The sequence below is a fragment of the Lissotriton vulgaris genome, chromosome 7 (assembly GCF_964263255.1).
Source record: "Lissotriton vulgaris chromosome 7, aLisVul1.2, whole genome shotgun sequence".
Lineage (NCBI taxonomy): Eukaryota > Metazoa > Chordata > Amphibia > Caudata > Salamandridae > Lissotriton > Lissotriton vulgaris.
The window spans coordinates 846,003,611-846,024,489 of NC_141695.1; the positions used below are offsets into that span (position 1 = coordinate 846,003,611).

The window sequence follows — 20,879 nt, forward strand, 5'->3', positions numbered from 1 at the left end:
TTCATATTGTTTTTAATGTTGGAAGAATTGAGACACCATTAAGTTGTCAATTTCTACTCATCTCTATCCAATTTTATATACCTCACACCTTCACTTTACACTCTTGCACTGCAAATCAGTTACCTTTTCTGACATCTGACATTCTTGGCATCACCCGTTTAAACATATATCTACCAATGGTTGATTGTCTGTCACAGTAAGATCTAGTGACAGGCAGCACTTTCTCCTGGGTTACGGAGAACCCATGACAAAGGGCGGTACCGAGCAGGAACTGATGGGTACTTTCCCAACCTTAGAGATGTAGTGCTTTCTGAAACACATCACTACACCTCTACTTTTACCACTTTGGTCATCTTTAGTTGTGCTTTGAACTGTATACACACCTGAACCCGGTTTTCTGACCCTCAGACACTCTGTTATTGGTGGAAAGAATCTTCACCATGCACCCGCATGTGATTAAGGAATTGAGTTTGCTGTATTCACAGAATATAATTCAAGCAGACCCTATCGCACAATTCTAAGAGAGTTATGCGCACCATTGAGTTTCTAACTATGGGCTTCACTAAGCTAACCACTTAAGTGCCTCTTCAGAATTTACTCTGAGACGTTTTTTTTATAACAAATTTCAAGGACTGAAGCAATAATGAAATCACTGAAATCAACATATATGCATCTAATTTTTGATGAAATTAGCTACTGAGATATTTTAATGAGGTTTCTAATGTTCTGCTTTCTTAACAGTTAATAAAATATGCACATTTGGTTACACTTTCTCCTTTACTGTTCTCAATATTTAATGAATTTGTTAAAAGCTTAATAAAAACTATTCAGCTGAGGAATGCTCACTTAACTCACGGTAATCATGCTCTAGTGCCAGCTTGCACACCGGTAGAAGCGCAATAGTGGCAACTCCTCCAACAGTTGGAAAGCTTTGGTATTCCGGTGCACACTGATACAGCTGTTACAGTGTCATTTTGCATTCCAAGAGTGCTTTAGTCTGATGTGCATTAGGTCTGTTGTCTTGTAAAACAGGGAGGCTCAACTATCAGCTTGATCATGAGAATTTCTATTTTATGTTCAGCTGTCAGCTTGTATAGCTGAAAAAATGCCTGGGCAATAACCTCGGCTACCTGGCAGTACTCCAAAGTCAGCTCACAAATCACCAGCAATGCTCGGTCAGGCCACAATATGTGTTTCCTAGTGTCCGCATGCACACAGGTAGCAGAGATAAAGCACTAGCTTGGGCCTCAGGAAGTGAGATCTAGAGTAGACTTTCACATTGGTAGTGCTCTACTGGAAAGAAAATCACGGAGCCAGAGAATCACTCAAACCATGCAGTAAAATTACATGAACTAAAGGATATATAGGACCCACATTAAGTGGAATCTAGCTAATAAGTACTCTGATCAAATAAGGAAGTTTTTAAGTAGACAGACAAGGGAGGCAACATATTTAAAGAGTGGCATATGTTGAAAGAACGATGGAGATACCTTCAGGGATTCCATTCGGTAAAAGCATCAAAGTCAGTAATACCCTGATAAAATCCCACTTTTATTTGATGAAATCCCTTTATTTGCCGAAGTAGACAAGCATCTCATGAGAGCCCACAGTGAAGGAAGATAGCAGTTTGCCTATCTTAGATTCACAGTGTCCCCAATACAGCGCAGAGGAGTGTGTGACTGATCCATTTTATTGTATTGACAACATGAACAAGTCATTTCAGTTTTCGGTCAGTATACTTGTTCAAACCTCTAGTGCATACAGGAAATCCCAAGCGTCCACATGTAAGTTATTGTCCTAGAAACTGTGAAGTCTTTCGCTGGATGCAGCCGATTCGTTAGTGCAGACTCCCTAGCCCACTCCAGTGTGGAGACCATCAAGGAGATACCTGTGTGCTATCTGTTGTTGTTGTTTGGATTTTGTACAAAATTGACAGAGTAAGATCCACTGTTTGAATCCTGATTCACCCGAAAGTTCTCAGTAGACAATCCAAACGGACGAAGAACCAAGTTTCCCAGATCTTTCAGCTTACCTGTGCAAATAGAGGAAAATAGCAGATGAGAGTATGGACAGATTGCAGGTGAGGCACAGGTCTACAGAATCACAAGCAGTCACTCCCAGAACACAGAGGTGTACGTCTGTGGGAGAATATTTAACCTCTTCAGTGCTAATGACAAAGCCAGCTCGTCATGAGTGTTACCTGCGCTACACGGATGACGAGCTGGCTTTGTCATGAACAATGGGAAAGTAAAATGTTCAGCGCAGGAGGGGGAAAAGCCTTAGCACCCAATGTGTTCAGGAAATGCCCCACCTAACTCTAGAAATGACATTATGCATTTGGATTTATATATCCCAATGTGCAGCATACAGAGAGCCACGTAATGCCTTCAATAGCCTCTGTGGTGCTCATGCAGAAGGAGGGCAGCAGAGCAGAGCACTGTCTCTATACTTAAATATAAAAAATTCCCCAGAAATAAGATGGAAAACATGTTATGGTTAGCTCTTTTATTAATCTTCACATTAAGTAGGTTGCTGTAGAGAATACAGAACCCCAATGAAAAAACGCGACATAAAAATCGAAGTCTCTATAGCACAACTTACTGATCATCTCTTCTTTCATTTTCTCGTTCCTTTCTTCAATCTGTTTTGGTAATCGCTGCAAAAAAGGAGGGAAGAATAAGAATGTATTCTTCATAGACATATACAACTATGTATAGAATTTAATAAGAATGAATTTACCATGCTCACTGAGCATTCCCTCCCCCTCGAATGAAGCTAAAAAGATGGATATTCAACTATATTCATAATGGACCTTCCAAGAACTGGTTCAGTAATATTTAACAATGAAAATCAAGTATTTAAATTTCATAAGTGTAGAAAAAAATTATAGAGTATTTTTTAAATTGAAAATCTTATACACATATCATGAAACATTTAAAGCCTGGAATCTCTCCACTCTAATGCAGGAGTAAATTAAGACATTCGCCATAATCTGTCTGCAAATAGGTCTTCCATTTATGTCAAGATTGATATGGGAGACCTGGCGGTGGCGTGGCTGCTGCAGTGCTTGCATACATTTGTATTTTTTCACAATATTGATATAATAAAAATACATTTGTAATAAAATGTAAAAGGAAAAAAGGATGCTTTTTTTTGGGGTGCAAGATTGCCAGTCTAGGACTGAAGGAAGAAATGACTGGCACAAGACCAGGTAACACATTATCTTTTTACCATGCAAGCCTCTCTGGCGGGATGCACAGAAGGATCTCGCTCCAGGACACGTTTATAATCCTCCAGGGCCTCGTCCAGTTTGTCAGTTTTCTCATAGAGTTCAGCTCTCCGCAGTAATGCACGGATGTAATCAGGATCTAATTTGATTGCTGAAATATAATGTAAAATGTAACCTGTACATCCAGTAACTAATGTAATGATGTCGCAGATTTGTAACATTGTTTGTATATATTTGTCTTCAGACAATAAATTGGTATTGTTACACGTTATGTTGGTGCTAAACAGGCATCTAAAATAGAGACAGTATCCGTTTGGCTAAGACACAAAAAAAAATAAAAGGATCAATCTGCCTGGCACCTCCTTTAAGCAATGCCCGCTCCAGGCACTAGTCTGGGTTATATTCTCAGGTCACACCTGCTGCAGTAACATGGGGGACACCAAGGTCTATTTGGTCCAGTCATTTGTAGTGCATAACAGATCATCATTTAATTTGATTTACCAGTTCATGCTTTTGATCTGACAGAAGCCTTTCTTTACCTTTGCTGCAGTCGCTAATAGCAGAATCTTTCTTGTCCTGTGAAACAGAGTGAAATAACAGTATATTTCAAATAATTGATTTCAAACTAGTTATAAATCACACAAATATCAAAAATCAAAAGCACCTTGCTTCAACATATACACATTTAAGCCAGTAAGAGTAGCCTCTATAATAAATACTTATATCCCTCTCCCCAGAAAACATTTCAGCCGCTCTCAAAGAGGTTCCAATTTAACCCCTTTCAATTAACCAAAAGCAGGAGAGTTCCAGAACTATCATTTCATTTCCAACTTAAAATAATTTCCACAGAGGTGTAACACGTGGCTTCTCGAGCAACACAGGGAGAATTTTAAAAAATCATCAACCGGACACTAGGTGGGCTGCTCTTTGTCTGCATCAGACCAAACGATTTGTCCAGATATCCATAAGGTAATATTACTCTTGCAAAAATTCCACGAGGGCACTTATTTTCCGAGGCCTCAAAAGGGGCAAAGTGGATTACAACACCCTCGTGTGCCTTCGGTTGTGCATGAGAAACACTGGTGCACACTCAATACATTTACACTGGAGGCACATTGATGCATTCCACTACTGGAACGCTGCTAAGAATAACAAGGTGACTACGAAAGCAAATGCAGGGTGACAGTAAGGGATAGATTAAGGTTTAGAGTAAGGTGTAGATTTAGGCAACGTTAAGGTAAGTGTTCGAGTAAGGTGTAGGGTTAGACATAGGCTCAAGGGTGATTCATAGATTGAAGGCACTTGTTAGGTTTGGTGTAGAAGGGCAGGAGATCGAGTTATCGTTGTAGTGGCAGATTACATTACATACTTACCTTGTCCCTAATGTGTTACCATAGAACCTTCAACTGTGAGCCCTCACTACCAGGTAAACACTACACAGATGTACGGTTACATCAGAGGCACTATTGACATGCACAGCATTTCTGAAACTGGCATTATATTTTGAACAATTCCATAAACACAGTAAACTTTCTAAACAAACGGAATGCTTCCTTTATCAGACCACTTATTATGAAAAAGAACCCCAACCCATCTAACCCTGCCAATTAGCAACTTACTTCCAATCCCCTATTACCAGAACATATCAAAATGGGTTGTCTTCCAGCTCTGTTGAGGATAAGGTCCTAATCTCAAAATCGACAATCCAGATTTCGCCCAGGCAGAGGCAAGGAAGCAGCACAGATGACATTCTCAGTTAATTAGCAGAGGACAATAGGGTAACAGCAGAACTACGTTTGGTCCCATCTGCAGCATTTGACACTGTTCATCACTCAACATTATTACTGAGACTAGAACATTTGGCACACACTCAAATGCCTTACATTCATCTACTCCTGCCTCACATACATATCAAGCAATGTGATACTTCATGCCCCACACGGCAACATCCCATAAGGGTAATTTTCCCACTTTAATTCAACCTCTAACTTACCTCACTACTGGACATGAGCAAATCATTCAGCCTCAAATGCCAGGCTCTTAAGTTGGCAACCTTCTACTGATGAATTGATGACAAACAGTTATTTAAAACTCAACTCTGCAAAAACTGAGGTCATGACCTGCAGACAATGGAACAACTGCCAAGCTACAACAATGTGTACCAAATAACTGCTCTGCCAGCAACAGCAAGTGAAGTGAAAAAAACAAACTCAGATTTACCACAGACTCAAACCGATATTTAACCCACACAGGTCAATAAACTACCTCGAACAGAGAGTGATCAATTTAGCTCTCAAATCTTTTCTGTTATTATTAAAAGATTACTCAACCATTCAGATACAAACGGATCAGGCAGATGCTAAAATGGGTTAAGAGACCCTAAGAAAGCTATTTTAAGTATTTGTTCCTCTTTATTATCTCAAGAACGTTTTAATTTGGTCCTTTCCAAGTAATTCTTTTCCTACTGCCTAACAGCTACTATCTCAAGTGTCCTTTTTACCTATCTGTTTTATGTTAGTATTATTTTGGACTATCAATGAAAATCCTACGAAGAAAAGGTTACTTGCTTGTAGTCCTGGTTCTGAATCATAGGTCTCTACAATTAAAGACAAACAACCTGCCAGCAACCCTGGCCTGGTGGGGAATAAAAAGCGAATAAGTAATATAAAACTTCATTACTTACCTGTCGGTCTGAGGTCAATGTCAGTAAAGTGCACTATGGGTAGAAGAAACCCCAGAACTCTACAAGAGACACAGGCTGCATTTTATTTGTCTTCAAACTGTTTCACCTTCCTGCACATTAAATACTGCAATACAGGCAAGAAACAGTCTTCATATTCAGCCTATTGACCCAGATAAACCAACTGAGCGTCTGATCAGAAGGCGTCGCTCATCATCAAGATAGATGGGCACCCGGTGTGAATTTTAAATGAACAATTATATCTATAAGAAGTACTCTGAAGTCCATGCAGGTAGCGCAGAAGTGATCTAACGTGTAGGATTTTAATGAAAATTTCTACGATCTAGAACCAGGACTACAAGTAACCAACCTTTGCTAACCCACTGCAGAAATTTCTAGTGTATAAAGTACAAGGAATTAGGCCAAATGTATTGTCAGCTACACCCTCCTCCCAGAAACCTGAAAGGCAGAAACTAGCAATCACACTTCCTGAAACATCCAAGATCTAAATGGCTCAGTTGATACTTAAAAAATGGGAGGGGGGTTGGGGAGGAGGTGGGTAACAAAGAGGAAGAAGAAAACTAGGATTTACTGGTACACACGGAGCCTATACAAATTAAATGCTACATTGTAAAAATATTCACTCAGTGTAATTTTAATGAAAATAATAACATTAATTATTAGTTAACAACATACAATACTTTGTAGGTAGAGATTGTTAAACACCCACCCACCTACAATAGATAACTCATATATGTGTGAGTGAATGACCAAGTGGCTCCGTTGCAAATGTCTGTTAAAATAGCTCCTTTAACCGCATCGCTGCTGCGGTTATTTTTGCGCTGTGCGGCTGTTTTAAAATAACCGCGTTACATGACGAGCTCAGCTCGTCATCCGCACACGTCACCTGTGGCTGACGACGAGCTGAGCTCGTCATCAGCATCGAAGGGGTTAAAAGCCAGCCCAGGAGGTGTACGCCCCTTGTCAACCCCTGAACAAAACCGGACAGTCTGCCTCGAAATCATAAGCTTGAGAAGCCACAAAACAGATCCAAAGACTTACGATTGTGGTGGTGGGAAATGTCGATATGTCCTTAAGGACCAAATGTTACACGTAATTAACTATCCCTGCACATAAAAGTGGTCTTAGGGCCTTATTAGGAGTTTGGAGGTCTGTGGACCGTGGTACCTGCAGTCCGAAAACCGCAAGCTCTGTGGTCCGACAGCAGTAATATGAGTTGGGTGGATTGCATGTGAGAAGACCGTGGTTGAACCGCAGACACTGCCAGCACACTGCAGACCATCGGGGTCGCGGTCGGGGAAAGGTAGATGCCTAAGGGTGGTATAGAGGAGTTTCATCGCTGTCCGTATTACAAGTTTGCTCTTTCAAAAACTGACTCCGGCGGTGATACCGCCAGCTTCAAGTCAGCAGAAACGAAGGATTTGGGGTGTGTACTCACCCCTTTCTTGTTCTTTCGGCCGGAATCTGCAAGGATCCCTTTCTTTAAGTCCCCCCTTCCCAGCAGCATCTTCACTCAGATGTTTACAACCTTGTTAGTGGCGATGTACAGGGGAGTCCTTTTTGTACCATAAACCCATTGGCTGGACTGCCAACATATGGGCCAGACACTGGAAATGGGTAGGTGGCATTTTTCCACATGTATCATGCATATGTGTGCATCCGACACATTTGCAGTCAAAATGCTCAAACAGCCATCGATACTGTTGGAAAAATAATCAACAAATAATCACCACCGCTACAAAATCTTTGCAGCTACACAGTGGTCAACTCTTAATATGATGGTCTATAGACTACTGGCACTGCAGTCTCCTGGCGGCTGCAGTGTTCTGGCGTTTGGACCGCTAAACTCGTAATAAGGCCCCTAGTCAGGTTCATAGAGTTGGTCCTGTGTAAATATATGGAATGTAATAGTCTTTCTGATTGAAAGAATGGAGAACGATAAAATACAGGTAGTACACACTAAGAGCAATGGGAAGCAAAATAAAATTTAGGCACAAAATCAAGAGACAGCCCTAAAACTACCATGTATGAAGAAAATAGTAATCACATAACAAGGCCTTTCAAAATTGATGAAAGAACAGGAGAATGTATCACTGGTCGCTAAAGCAAAAAACTCCTCAATAAGCTAGAGGCCAACTCTGCAACTGGGAGAACTTCAACATTGCTTCTTCTTGGAGCAGAAAATGCCAACCTCAATAAGAATACTTTTTACATGTTTCATAAGGAGGAGGGAATGTAGATATTCAACTATTAAAAAAGAAGCATACCTTATTTCAAAATTCCACATTGCCCAGACGGGGTTGAACGAAATGACAGAACTAACAAAAATTCCACCTGAATAAACTGTAACTCTTCTGAAACAACTACAACACCCAAAATGCACCAGACCTATCGGCAATGGCACCCGTCATGTCCCAATCAATACACGTTCCGAGTCTAGAAAAGTTATAATACAAACAGCTTTTCATCTAGAAAGGTTTACAAACATCGAAAATAAAAGGATCTGCAAAATTTTAAACTACTTGGGAGTGTTCTATCAACAAAGAAAAAAAATTACATAACCGCTTTAAATTAAACGTTTTCAACCGGAAAGAGGTAAGAGTCCTCCGGAAGCCAAGTCAAGCCAAGAAGAAACAGGCGAGTGGCGCTTCAACTAAGTAAGCTCTCTTAAAATCAGCAGTGTGAACCGATACCATTGATGAAGAAGTAAGAATAAAACCGCAAACTAAAGATAGCGTGCTCTCTAAGAATAAAACCGCAAACTAACGATAGTGTGCTCTCTCACTTTCAGACTTTCAAACCAGTTGGCTTCACAGGCAGCGTAAAACAAAATCATTTTCCGCACCCCTCATCGCGTTGCATCAAGAATGAAGACATTGCAACATTGAAGCACTCAGCAAGTCAGTTGAATACAATGCTTGCACAATGGATATTTAATCTAATCCGATTCAATGGACAACTAAGTAGCACTGTAAATTCCCTTTCTTTTCAGAAAAGGTAAAAGCCATGAAAGCACGCCGCCGGCAGTAGAGTCATTAAACATTGAAAAAAAATTGAGTCCCCCCCCAGCACGAGTGACTAAGCAAGTAAGCAGTTCCGCGATATGTACTCTTGCTGAACATTTAAGCAAATTCCTTTGTTTCCAGATAAAATAAAACCGTTTCCTTTTCACAGAATTTTAAACACTCCAACCAGAAGAAACTTTGAGCCATAAGTACAACAGTTCAGGTACTTTCACCTCACTAAATAGTAGAGATCTAAAGCAGTCTTACATATAGAGAAGGGATTAAATACAATTATGTTTTTCTTTAATTTTTCAGATTACACAGAGGCAATTTGCCCGAAGATAATCCCTTGATAACACAGGGATTTGAAAAGCGTCAGCACTTTTCTAGGACGCCATGAGGGTTTTATGCAAAATGCAGCCCTAAGGCAAGATAGGTATCATGGACTAAAAATATATCCCACAAAGACCTTGAGCTTAGCCCCATGGTTATAGGAACTCTGAGAAAGAAAGTTAAATAGTTGCTAAAAATATACAATACAGATCTTGAAAAATTATTGGTGTAATGCGATTCTTGCACTTTTGATTAAAGTGATTTTTGGCACTTGCACCCAGAAACAATTGTTTTCACCTTATGTATTGATTTGTTATGTTTAATAGGTGTATCGATTTATGTTTTTGGCATGCATTTGAATGTTAGGAAACATGTGTAAAAGGTGTTTAAGTAATGGCAAAGAAATAGCCAGGACCAATATAAAGTATTTCAATTGGTCCTCAATCTGTTAAAATAAAGAGCAGGAACTAAAATAAGGTGCCCAGATCTCATCTTTTCAAAAAAACGTTTCCCACGTCCTATCGGGCCATCTAAATTGGACGGAACCCCTCTTCAAAAGAAAACCTGAATAAGAAGCCAGCTTTCAAAAAAAAAAAATACAGAACACAGCAATCACAAGAACCCATGACGCAGCCACGCAGCCCTTAGAGTAACACCATTAGTCAAAATACGTCTAGTAGTAGGAATATTCCTCATGTTTCTGGTCACCTAAACTGCTGCACATATAAAGCAGTTTCCAAAAGAGCAACCCTGTGCTTTCACAGCTACACTCTCAAGCCTCAAAGTTCTAACCTCAAACGTATGAGGCTAGTGTCTGTAGGGGTGATGGAATACTGGGAAAGATCAAGAGAGGTTGTCCTCCAACTGTACAAGCATATGAACATCAGTCAAAAGAATCTAGTAACAATACATAGTCCTTGCCCTCCAGAACTTTGGTATTTAGGGGTATGGGAGCAAAGAAAAATAAGAGACCTGGTGGCCAGTTCATGGAATGGGCATCTTCCCCACAAATTTGCGAGATGGAACAAGAGAGCAGAAGTTGGGAAGCAAAGGATTCTCCAAACCAAGGATGGTCATTTAATGGGGCTCAATGTCATTGATTTGGTAAGGCACGACTAAGGTGGTCAGCAGATCAGTTCTCTCTCTCCAGCAAACACACTGCTGTTGGAAAGAAACACTTCCACCAGCCATCCAGAATACTACCCCTACTAACAGGATCCAGAATACTTCCCTGGTTAACTGGACTGATGAGGATAAAACCATGGCTTTTTGTCATGTTCCCACAACCTTCCCTCATATCAGTCTTCTTCAACAACTCTTTCTCTCCTTCCCGGTACTCCATCTTCTTATCAATTTAGATTTCCAATTTAGCCCACGGGCAGTGTCTGGAGCTACACATATGAAAAAGTGAAGAATTAACTACCTTAGCTGTATTATTGACAACTGAGTCCTAGGGAACTATTCATATGACAACCTGTATACAAATACAAAAAGGACCCAATGGCCTTTAGCTCTTTAACCCCTTGTATGCTGGCGACGAACCCCAGCCGTCACGCTCTGCGGTGCTCGTGTGCTGATGACGGCTGGGGTTCGTCACGGCCCCGCCCTGTTCGTTTGTTTACCGCACAGCGGCGGAAACGGGCCAGCAACAAAGGGGTTAAATTCTGAGGTCTTCATCCAATTGTCCAAAAAGCCAACTGCATTACAATTTGGATAGCAATAATGTAGGAGATCCTACCTGTTTCATTCTTGCAGCTGCTCTGTTCGAGAACAGAATGGCCCTCTCCTTCTGGTAACAGGCTGGACATATCTGCAACCCTCGTGTGTAGGAATCTTCTGCCTCTATGTATTCTGAAAATTGAGAGATATGGAAATGATTATAATACTTTAGTGATCAATATGTCCCTGTAAGTCATCCGGACAACACATACCAACGGCCATCAGCTTCTTCAGACCTTTAAGAATTTGTTTTTTCTCTATATATTTCCTACATAATTTGGTATTTGTACCATCTGCTGAAGGACATTTTGCTAAAAAAATTACTGTTTCACTGCTTACAAGTGTCCCCAGTCAGAGGTCAACAGATTACAATATGCAACAGGAGCTTGATACATAATATTTCATTTATCAAGCGCCTGTTTACCTTAGAAATGGAGTCTAAAACAGAATGGCAAGCACATGGTGTTGATGGCAAACTGTTGGGAATAAGGCCACTCTCTGATGGATTATCTTACTCTTAAATGTTTTACCCCTATCACAACTGCTTAAGAGTGGCCACACAGAGTCAAGGATATATAAGCCTCTCCTGTCCAAACCATGTAACAGTCAACGAGAAGAAGTGGGAAGCAGAACCCAACACCACTTCTATCGAATTTGATTGGGAACGCATACATAGGACTCCTTTTAGGAACAAACTTTCATTTACACTTTCTCAAACGAAATTTATGATTAAACAAGGCCTACTGGACACAACTAAGCTCCAAAAGCTTAATCTCATCCACTCTCCCTAATGTTGGAACTGTGACTCTCACACAGGAGATCTACCACATATGCCATTTCACTGCCTGATTTTGCATTTGTTCTGGGATAGGGTCTACGAGTATATAACACATACTCTGCGCATCACACCAAATAGAAAATTCTAGTGCATGACCGGAGGCTCAGATTATGATTTACTCTCTCATATTTATAGTTTAGGAGACTTAAGAAATAAACAGCCAAGGACTACAAATCCCATGAGTCTTTCTAATGAACACAAAACCACAGAGATAGTCCTATATAAACAATATCAAAGGACAGCACTTCCTCTTTTTTTGCTGCTCAGCAGCCAGAAAAGTGCCTTCCTTTGATATTATTTTTGTCATAATTGTGCTCATTGATCGATATTTGGTAGTGACTTTTTAATATTGGTATTTGTTTACTTACATTGCTTTGTTTGTACTGCCTTGCTGGTTAGTGCCAATTCTTCTGTGCATTTTCGCTCTCCACGACCGCGTTGTGGATCGCGGGCAGCTTGCAACATTTCTTTGACCTTCCCCCTTGGTCGGCGGTTGCTTCTTCTGGGCTGCCCTCGAGCAGGGGAGCGGTGTTTGGCTGAAGATGCGGTGGTCTATGATCAGTCCTTTTCAAGTTTTCAGGCTCCCTCCGTCTTCTTCGTGGTGCAGTCCCAACCTCGCTAGAGGGTGTGGTGCACGCGCGCCTTAGGCGGGAGGTTGGAGGGGGAGGGATACCTGGCATTTTTGGCTTGCCTATGCTCCCATTCGAGTGCGCGTCTGAGGGTTTCCGGCTGTAGCGGGCTGTCAACTGTTTGCGCGCTCGGCGGGAGATGGAGATTTTGCTTGTGAATGCGTTAACTTGTTCTTTTCTGGCTCCAGTGTTGCGGTTTACCCACTGGAGCATTCCCTACTGTTAAATATCAGCTTTGGCCCTTGTAGGTTAATTCCTCCTTTGGGGTGTTTTTTTTTTCTGGCACTGAGACAGAAGTCTTGGTTCTGCATAAATTGATCACATTTTTCTATTTAATTACTTACCTGTGGTTTGGATACCGGCACCCCTCGTGGCGTCCTATGTGGCTAGCTGTATTTGGAAGCCGATTGACCAGGAGGTCCGTGGTCGCTTTAGGGCGGAGTGCTCTCGGCCATCCATGCCAAATTGGCTTGCACTCCAGAAATAGACGCCAGAATGGCCACCTTCATTGGCAAGTTTATCAAGGACCTGAAAAAGGGTCTGGATCGCTCTTGGCGGGCCTGCCAAGAAGATAAGGTTTTGGATTTTCTAGGGCCACTTACCAAGATATTGGACATGGCAGAGGATGCCAAGGAGACAGGTCATCTCATAGACCCCACAATCCTCTCCGGTTGGGCGCAAAGGGCTTTTTGTTTTCACAGTAATGCGAATTGTGCATTATCCACCGAGCGTAGATGCTCGTTTTTGATTAAGATTGAGCCTCAACTTGGAAAATTGGCCTCTACTGAGACTGGGCCAATAGCGAACGGAGGTCTCTTCGGAGATCCGCATATTAAGGAGTTGTCTCTCTTCATGAATACCTTCTTCTCATTGGATAAAGCCCAGCAATCGATTAAAAAAGTATTCAGTCGGCAAATTTGGGAGGAGGTGGGGGTGGGGGTGGGGGGGGTCCAGAAGAGGTATCGGGCGCTACTCAGTCCGTCCTTCCAACACCAACCCCCACAGGGCTCAGACGAGAAGACCCATGCAGTGGCAGAACCAACGGAAATTTGGGGGGTTCTACCGGTTGAGAGGCCGCAGCAAAGGTCACGGGGGAAAGGCAACCCCCGTGGAGCCAACAATGCACCTGGTGGACCCACTGGTAAGGATTACCCCTTTTTTCCGACCAGAGGTGGGGGGGGGGGCTACAGTGGTTCAGGCACAATTGGGCAGCAATTACAGGGGATTCCTGGTGTTACAGACAGTGATGGGGGTTTTCACATAGAGCTCCATGGAACCCCACACCAGACTTCTCGTCCCACACCTCTTGTTTTTTCCATGGAAAAAGGCACAGGTGGTAGACAGAGAGATACAAGACCTCCTGCAGAAAAGGGCAATTGTGCATGCAACCCTTCATTCAGATGGTGTCTTCAGCAATATCTTCCTTGTCGTAAAGAAAGACAAGGGTATCAGACCAGTAATTAACCTCTAGGACTTCAACCAGTGGGAAGTGAATCGCCACTTCAAGATGGAATGTATTTGCCTTCTCAGAGACTTAGTTGGTTCGACTTGACCAGAAGAACACGTACCTTATGGTACCCATTTTCCCACCCCACAGACGTTTCCTACACTTTCAATGGGACGGACTTGTTTAAGAGTTCACCTGTTTACCGTTTGGTCAGTCATCGGCCCATTGGTGCTTCACCAAGCTGTTGAGACCAGCCATGAAGTGGCTCCGGGTTCGAGGCGTGCGCCTCATAGTCTACCTGGAAGATAGACTTTTGATGCACCAGGAGGAGAGCGTTTTGTTTGCCCAACTCAGACTGACACAGGATCTTCTTCGGAATCTGGGTTTCATTCTGAAAAACCAGAAATCGATTTACGTGCTGGCGCAAAAGTTGACCTTCTTTTGGTACGAGGTCGATACCGTACAGCAATGCCTCAGATTGACCAAACAGAAAATGCATTTGCAGGGGACTGAGAACTGGTTCGAGAGGGAAACCGCCATCTGATGGGTTGGAGGATTACAGGGGACGTGGGAAGTCCCGGGCCTTTCGTTCGTCTAAAACTGAACTCTGACAAGGCAGAGGTCCTCCTGATCGGATCTAGCCCCTCCGCCTGGGACGACTCATGGTGGCCGGACGCACTGGGAGCTGCACGCAACCTAGGAGTCATCCTGGACTCCGCATTGTCAATGACCCAGCAAGTGAACGTCGTCTCCTACTACTGCTTCAACACCCTCTGCATGCTCAGCAGGATCTACAGATGGATCCCCACGGGTACCAGAAGGACAGTCACCAAGGACCTAGTCAGCAGCAGACTGGACTACGGCATCGCTCTCTAAGCATGAACCTCAGCCAAACTCCAGAAACGACTACAATGCATACAGAACGCCTCATCCCCGACACCCCCCAACACAGCCACATCACCGCCCACCTGAAAGACCTGCACTGGCTCCCCGTCAACAAGAGGAACACCTTCAAGCTCCTCACCCACGCTCACAAAGCTCTCCACAACACCGGACCAGAGTACCTCAACGAACAACTCCCCTTCTACACCCGAACCGCCAGCTTCGCTCTGCTGAACTCTACCTCACCACTGTCCCCCGCATCCGTCGATCGATCGCCGGCGGCAGATTGTTCTCTCACCTCGCCGCAAAAAACCTGGAAGAACCTCCCAATCCGCATATGAAAGACCCAGGACCTGCTGGCTTTTAGGAGACTCCTCAAGACCTGGCTGTTCAAGCAGTAGCAGCACCCCGACCCCCCCCTCCTCCTCCCCCTCCCCCCAGCGCCTTGAGACCCTCACGGATGAGTAGTGCGCTCTACAAATGTACTGATTGAACTACCTGTTGGAATTAGTCGACAGAGGTTTGGCCTATCGCTCAATCAATGTGAGTCATTTGGCGATATCGGTAGGTCACATGCCCATTTAGGGAGTCCTGGTAGGGGAACACCCTCTGGTATGCCAGTTGTTGAGGCATCCGCCTTGCTTTCCCACCGTTGCCAAAGTATTCCTCCATGTGGGATGTGAATTCAGTGTTGCGTTTACTGCAGTCTTCAGAGGATAATTCTTATATTTCCCGTAAGGAGTTAACAGGTAAGCTGACAATGCTCCTTTGTCTTATCTCATGCAAACCGGTTTCGGATGTCTGAGCCTTGGAAATTACGGTGCGCGTGTTCACATCGGAAGGGGTGTCGTTAACTGCGGGTCGTCACACAAAGTCTAATGCGAGGGTGGTTCACTACCCAACTCTTCCGGGTCACCCTAATTGTGTGTGGTCAGATGTCTTAGAGCGTACCAAATGAGGACAGATGAATACAGACTCCAGGGGTCTCTCAACTTCTTATTTCACTCAATAAACCTTTTACAGCGGTGACGGCCGCCACAATTGCCCACTGAGCTCCAGGAAGCTGTCATTGATCTAATGGCCTTCGGAGCCCATTCGACGAGGGGGGCCAATGGCTTCCAAGGCCTTTGCCCTTGGTGGACGATTGAAGGCCATTCTTAAAAGCGGCTGATTCTACCTTTAAGGCATTCTATTTTAAACTCATCTTGGGCATGGCTTCTCTGTTGGTCCATCAGCTTTGAACCAGCATAATCAGAGCCTCCGGTCCCGACATAGAATATAACATTTCCTAGCTATTCTGAAGGAAAGTTTCAATTCTTTTGAGGACGCGGAGGCGAGGATTATCCCACCCATTGGTCTCAAGTCCCGTCCCTCCCGGACAGTTGCAGTCTGCGTATTGGATAAGTATCTTATTTTGGGCAGATTTCAGATAATGCTTGGAGTCTGCTTTAAATGCTTAGAGTGTCAATGTTTTTGGTGATTGATTGACCGGATTCTTTATTGTTCATACAGGGATACCAGAGGTTTTCCCTTTTTCTGACGCTACCTTCTTGTCTTTGCAGGATCTGAGCAGAAACAAGACTATAAATGGAAATGCAGGATCGGCTGTTTTGCCCGAAGAAGGAGGAAGTGCTGTCCTTTGATATTGTTTATGTGGGACTGTCTATTTGGTTGTTTTGTGATTACAAACACTCATGTGAATTGTAGTCTTTGGCTGTTTTTTCTTGAGGCTGCTGAGCAGTAAATATGAGAGAGTAAAGCATAATCCTCGCTTCTGCTTCCTTAATAGAATTGAAACTCATTCACTATAGCTAGGAAATTTTTATATTCTCATTTATTTTGCTCGGATACCTAGATCCACAAATACAAAACAACAATGAACGGGACCTACTTGATTTAATGCTCACGCTGACATGCAAAATAATCCTGGGTAACTGGAAAACTTTCAAGTTAGTCTCTTCCAAGATGTGGCAGGAGTGGCTAATCTTTTTAAGAAGCGCCAACGGCACTACTCTACAACTCACCCCATGGCGCCCAGCCCACAAGAAAATGTGGAATGCTATGGAGTCTTCCGCCTTCATCTTTAAACCCCCAAGACAACCTTTAACACTCGATTCACCAAGAGACACATTTGAGGATTTCCGTATTCTAGCCGAACAATACACTACAATTACCTCGAATGCACATCTCAGACACCACTCAAGTGCAGCTATTTATCAGTAACACGAACCATTGGTCTTATTATTATTATTTACTATAATTTAATGGTGGTAAGCAAGATTTAACCTCTTATCTGCGGCGGCTATTCCGCTGCAGCGCTAAGGGGGAGGCGGGGCAGCACGGCGCTCCCGTACTCATGACGGAACCGCTCCGTCATGGCCCTCGGGTGGGCTGTGCTAGTGAGAACGTTAGCGCAGGCGCGGAATTTGCGCCGCGCAGGCGCGACGAGCGGGCCGTGACGGAACCGTTCCGTCACCAGCACAGCCCACCCGAAGCTCGTGACGGAACGGTTCCGTCACGAGCACGGAAAGGGTTAACTAAGTAAAATGTCTTATATACTCTTAAATTGGCACTTGTACCACTGCATGTGCGAATAATTATTTTACGATTTCTATTGCTAGCAGGTCCGCCAAAACATGTAGGACTGTCTTGTTGTTACAATTATATAGAATGACAGATTCAGCACTAGTGTCCACTTGCTATTTATTTCTTTTATTAATTTGGTTCACCGTCTCCTTATTTCTTTTTTGTTGTAATTCTCTTAAGATTCTCAATAAAAATTATTTGAACCCAAAAAACATTTTTTCCCATTCTATCTTCTTACTTTACAAGCACACACTCCTCCCCGTTCTTGAAACGAATTAGGTTTTACCCTTTTAGTTAGTTGAATCTAGGGTCTTTTTTGTAGGTGAATTAACCAACTTCATGTTTAACTAAATATGCCAAGTTTTAATTAAAATTATGAATTACTGTGCTTATTGAAATCCGTATAGCACATATGCTGCAATTGATATGGTCTTTTAGGACTTTGGGCAATTGTGAGCATTTCCACAGGCATGCTGAGAATGCAGTTGTAGACCAGAGATTTGTTCAGCTTGTGATACTGCCATACAGATATGGAGTTGCAGTCATAGTCTATGGCCAATGGGTATTCTCTGAGCTAAAGGTACATAGCTTTGGTGAACTCTGACATAAATGGTATTACAGGTTATACTTTATTTAGTTTCAGAACACTTAGTGCAGCACAAACATATGGAGGAAAATCCTTTTCTAAATGTCGCCATCATTAAACAGCATGGCACCCTGCACCGTAATAATACTCTTTCCCAAACTATTTTTGTTTGTGGCACAGAGAGAAGGTGTTTGAAAAAGCCACATTACATCTGCCCTTTCTACTTGAATAATGTAAACGTATGCATGAGACAATCGGCCAATAACATCAGCTTTTACACTTTTTCTGCTTTTTGAATTTGATGCATCATCCAAACCTTCTCTTACCCTAACCTTTGACATTCCCAATTCAGTTTGATATACCTAGTCTTCACCACAAATCGCATATCATACACCAGTTTTCAACATAACCAAAGGATGGATCGTCCTCCAAATCACCATCTTTCCCATACTAGGAGTTTCCGGAGTAAGGTCAATCGATATTCCATCAGTAGAGGTCTATAGTGGACGGTCTCTAAGCCATCAGCACCACCAGATGGCTCTAAACTATTGAAAAAAACAAACTTGTTTTATAATTAAGAACTAACATCCAACGAACGCAGTGCAATTCTACTTGACAATGCTCAAAACGAATTCACTTGACTTTCTCCAAGGCCCGCTTTTCACCTACATGATTACTTCTACAAGTCAACAGTAAAGGCAGCTCTGGTTCCAAGAAAAGAATTCAACAGAAGACCTGGCGAACCAGGGTTCACCCCTTTGAAATAGAAATGGAGAAAGGAAGGTAAAGCCTCCTAACCAAGTAATGGGACCTGCTGGCTGCCCACCCCATTTTCCTGCAAGTAATCTAAACAATGCTGGGAAATAGGGGGGGTATCGGTGCTCCTAATTGAGTAATATTCCACTTATGCAGAGTACATTTTGTGGAAAAAAAATTGTAGAGTAATTGAATGTTTCAGGTTACTATTTGCTATTTGGCATTCTTACTAATGGGACTACGTGGTCTTTAAATATTATTACTTTTTTAGGTTTACCATGTGATGGAAAATGCACCATTCATTGCAAGCATATTGTAAACTATATATTCTCTATTCTTTGACTCCGGAACTTCCAGCTTGGGACATTGTTAATCATATCTTGAATCAGCCCACAGGAATACTTTTGTCTCACCTTCTCAGTATTGGCTATTTAGGGTATACTACCTTCTTCATTAGGGATGCATTAGGGACTAATTCACATCTGAAAGGCACATTCTGGAATCACACAACTAATTCTTTATCCCATTTTTTAAATTGTTTTGCACTAAAGCATACATTTTTATTGGTTCTGACCGAGCTCTAGTTACAACGTCAAACCTATTGGCTTCGCCCATACTCGAATATTTTTGAGTGCACAAATTACCATATGTTAAATGCAGCTATACAGGGCCTTTTCTTTCCTCCTTGACACTCCCCCTCAGTTGTGTGCTGTATAGAATTAAATAGGATTTTTAACCACATTTAGCCTCATGTTCTGCTGATTGTTTTAATGGTCATGTATTGTTCATTACTGCTAGCCAGATTCTTGTTTAACAGTATCTTAAATATGTTTACACTTATTTCTTCACAATGAATGATTTACTTAATCTTTTTTTGGTACACCTGCATGTACCCTTATTTTACAAAGCATAAAGAAGGCGTTTCTCATGCTTACTTTATCATATGTTTTAATGCAGTACATTTGCACTATCATTGCTTGGAACCTTACAAGCACAGCCACAGCTTAGACAATGGGCTGCAACCCAGCATACTGCTATTGAGAAATATCCTGACATAATATAATAATATATTCCACATTAGTAAAGCGCAAACAATCACCCGTAAGGGTCTCTAGGCGCTGGAGGCCATCGGGAAGATTAAGCAAGCTATTGCCCAGAGTCACATGGTGCTGGGCTAATCTGTCACAGGCACCGGGGATCGAACCGTGATCCCCAGATTCCAGCATCGGTCACCCTGGACGAGAGGTCACACCCCTCCCCTATATGTCTAGAACACTCTGCAACCACGTGGTCCTCTGTGGCTGTATGTATTGAAATGTGCTATAACATCTTCCTCATGCCTCTCCACAAGGTTGGCCCTCCATAAAAATAAAATAAATAAACCACAATCTCAATATTTATCTGTTACACTAAATAACTCACTTTTTCATTTTTATGCTTCTAACAGCTCTTCACAGCTTTCCTCTTCTCAAACATCCGTCTCCTTAAACTAAGTTATCCTTTATCCTCTCCATCAAAATGAAAGCAACATGCCCTGATGTAATCTCCAATCTCTAAATCTTACAAATCGATCCAGTTTAATTGATTTTCAGTCAGCAGAGCTGAGCAGCTTGAGATAGCATGGCTTGTACAGTACACCAGACCCACCCATGTACCACCTTGCGTTTCCACACAGGAATAATAAAAGCCAGATCTGATGGATTCCTTAAAGCCAGTGGCAGACCTAAAATGTAAAAGTGCCGGAGCCTCAACCATGAGAAAGGCCAACACAGAATAGTAGGCGGACACATTTAAGATCTGAAGTGATAGGCCACACAGACCAAGACCCAACCATGTGGCTAGAGCAAGACATCTTGAAGTGATAGAGCAGCACAACAGAGCCAGGATCTTGAGTACAAAAGGAGGCCCATTTGAAGGAGCAGGTAGTAGCAAAGAAGAACCGGAGAGATCAGGTTCACTAACTAGGGTTGCACACAGTGGCAGCCTGCATGCTGGAGAGAGGAAGAAGGTGTGTACGTCCTAGTCGCAAAGGGGAGAGGAAACAATGAGCAGGTACTGAGAAGATCCACACGCAAGCCAGGTGAGTTTGGACAGTGCATGGCAGAAGAGCAGCCGGTTGTGTGGATCGCCAAATGCCAAAGATCAGATGGTGGAGTGGAAGATCAAAG

The 20,879-nt window shown here is 42.6% G+C and overlaps 1 protein-coding gene across 1 annotated transcript in view; it reads right to left on the bottom strand.

Moving 5' to 3' along the window:
• Nucleotides 1–1,538: 1,538 nt before the first annotated feature.
• The window catches only part of TTC1 (tetratricopeptide repeat domain 1), a 70,904-nt gene continuing 51,563 nt past the window's right edge, over nucleotides 1,539–20,879 (bottom strand). Inside the window, exons 3-7 of the mRNA XM_086931207.1 lie at nucleotides 11,007–11,119; nucleotides 3,769–3,805; nucleotides 3,232–3,380; nucleotides 2,602–2,656; nucleotides 1,539–2,032 (exon numbers count right to left, since the gene is read on the bottom strand). Of these exons, the coding sequence (XP_086787333.1) occupies nucleotides 1,896–2,032; nucleotides 2,602–2,656; nucleotides 3,232–3,380; nucleotides 3,769–3,805; nucleotides 11,007–11,119 (491 nt within the window). The 3' untranslated portion in view covers nucleotides 1,539–1,895. The remainder of the gene's footprint in view (nucleotides 2,033–2,601; nucleotides 2,657–3,231; nucleotides 3,381–3,768; nucleotides 3,806–11,006; nucleotides 11,120–20,879) is intronic.